Source organism: Trichinella spiralis (assembly GCF_000181795.1).
Source record: "Trichinella spiralis strain ISS 195 chromosome Unknown Scfld2822, whole genome shotgun sequence".
NCBI classification, from domain to species: domain Eukaryota; kingdom Metazoa; phylum Nematoda; class Enoplea; order Trichinellida; family Trichinellidae; genus Trichinella; species Trichinella spiralis.
This window is the reverse complement of record NW_003529761.1, coordinates 1-930: the sequence shown is the minus strand read 5'-3', so window position 1 is coordinate 930 and position 930 is coordinate 1. Positions and strand designations below refer to the sequence as shown.

The 930-nt window shown below is 32.3% G+C and overlaps 1 protein-coding gene across 1 annotated transcript; it reads left to right on the top strand.

Annotated features, from left to right (window-relative positions):
- Window positions 1–191: 191 nt before the first annotated feature.
- On the top strand, window positions 192–650 carry Tsp_15548 (conserved hypothetical protein). Its single transcript, XM_003368250.1, has 3 exons — window positions 192–228; window positions 331–419; window positions 627–650. The coding sequence occupies exons 1-3, from the start codon at window positions 192–194 to the stop codon at window positions 648–650; spliced, it is 150 nt and encodes a 49-aa protein (XP_003368298.1).
- The last annotated feature ends 280 nt before the right edge of the window (window positions 651–930 follow it).

The window sequence follows — 930 nt, the reverse complement described above, 5'->3', positions numbered from 1 at the left end:
AAATATAATAAGAATGCATGAATTTTCTAGCTATGGCATAGAGAATTGCAATTCGGGTTGATATATCTCAATGGTGTACCCAGATGATCCAGCTGGACCAAATCTGAAAAAATGGTTGATGGGAATCAAGATTAGCGCCACTGTTATGCGTGACACAGCAAATTTGTACAGCAGGTGTTCAAGGATTAAAAATGACAATATACAGTAAAAGTGAAAAATCAAAATATGGTAAGTCACATGCGTTACTGCGAAATTTTCAGAACAAACATCTGGCAGAATTTTGTTTTGTTAAAATAAATGTGCTTCTATAATTTGTTTTGTATTTTACAGTAATAGTATATGTGGCAAACAGAAAAGAGTTTGCTAAAATTATAGTCATAATAATAATTTTGTTCAAAGAAACACATTATTCGGTGAAGGTAAAATGCAGAATTTTTTTCACAGAAATATAGAATGATTTTGAAATGCGGTATGACAATTAAAGCATTGAACAGAATGCATATTTGTTATTGCAAGGCATGTTTTCGTAAAATAATTTCATCATATGCATTTGAATGAATAAATAGCACATCTAGTATTGCAATTTGCTGTGAATTTAATGTAACTTTAAAAAGAACCAATTACAGAGATTTACCGAAGAGTTAATGTAAAGAAATTAAAGACAAGCATCAAAGTCGGACAAAAAGAGATAAAACATTGAAAAGTGATTGTCGAATTTTGGACAGAAATATAAAATTAGTAACAAGCCCCATTGCTGTTGATAATCAAGCAAGTTCTGTTGAAAGTGATGTCTATCAGTGGTTAATTAGTGAACCGGGAAACAAATGTTGTGTTACTGACAAACCTGACCATGTAAATCAGTAGTACAGAAAAGCAAGGGTAGCACTATATGGCATGAGAAAAGCCACACAAAAGAGCCAGCAATGGCGG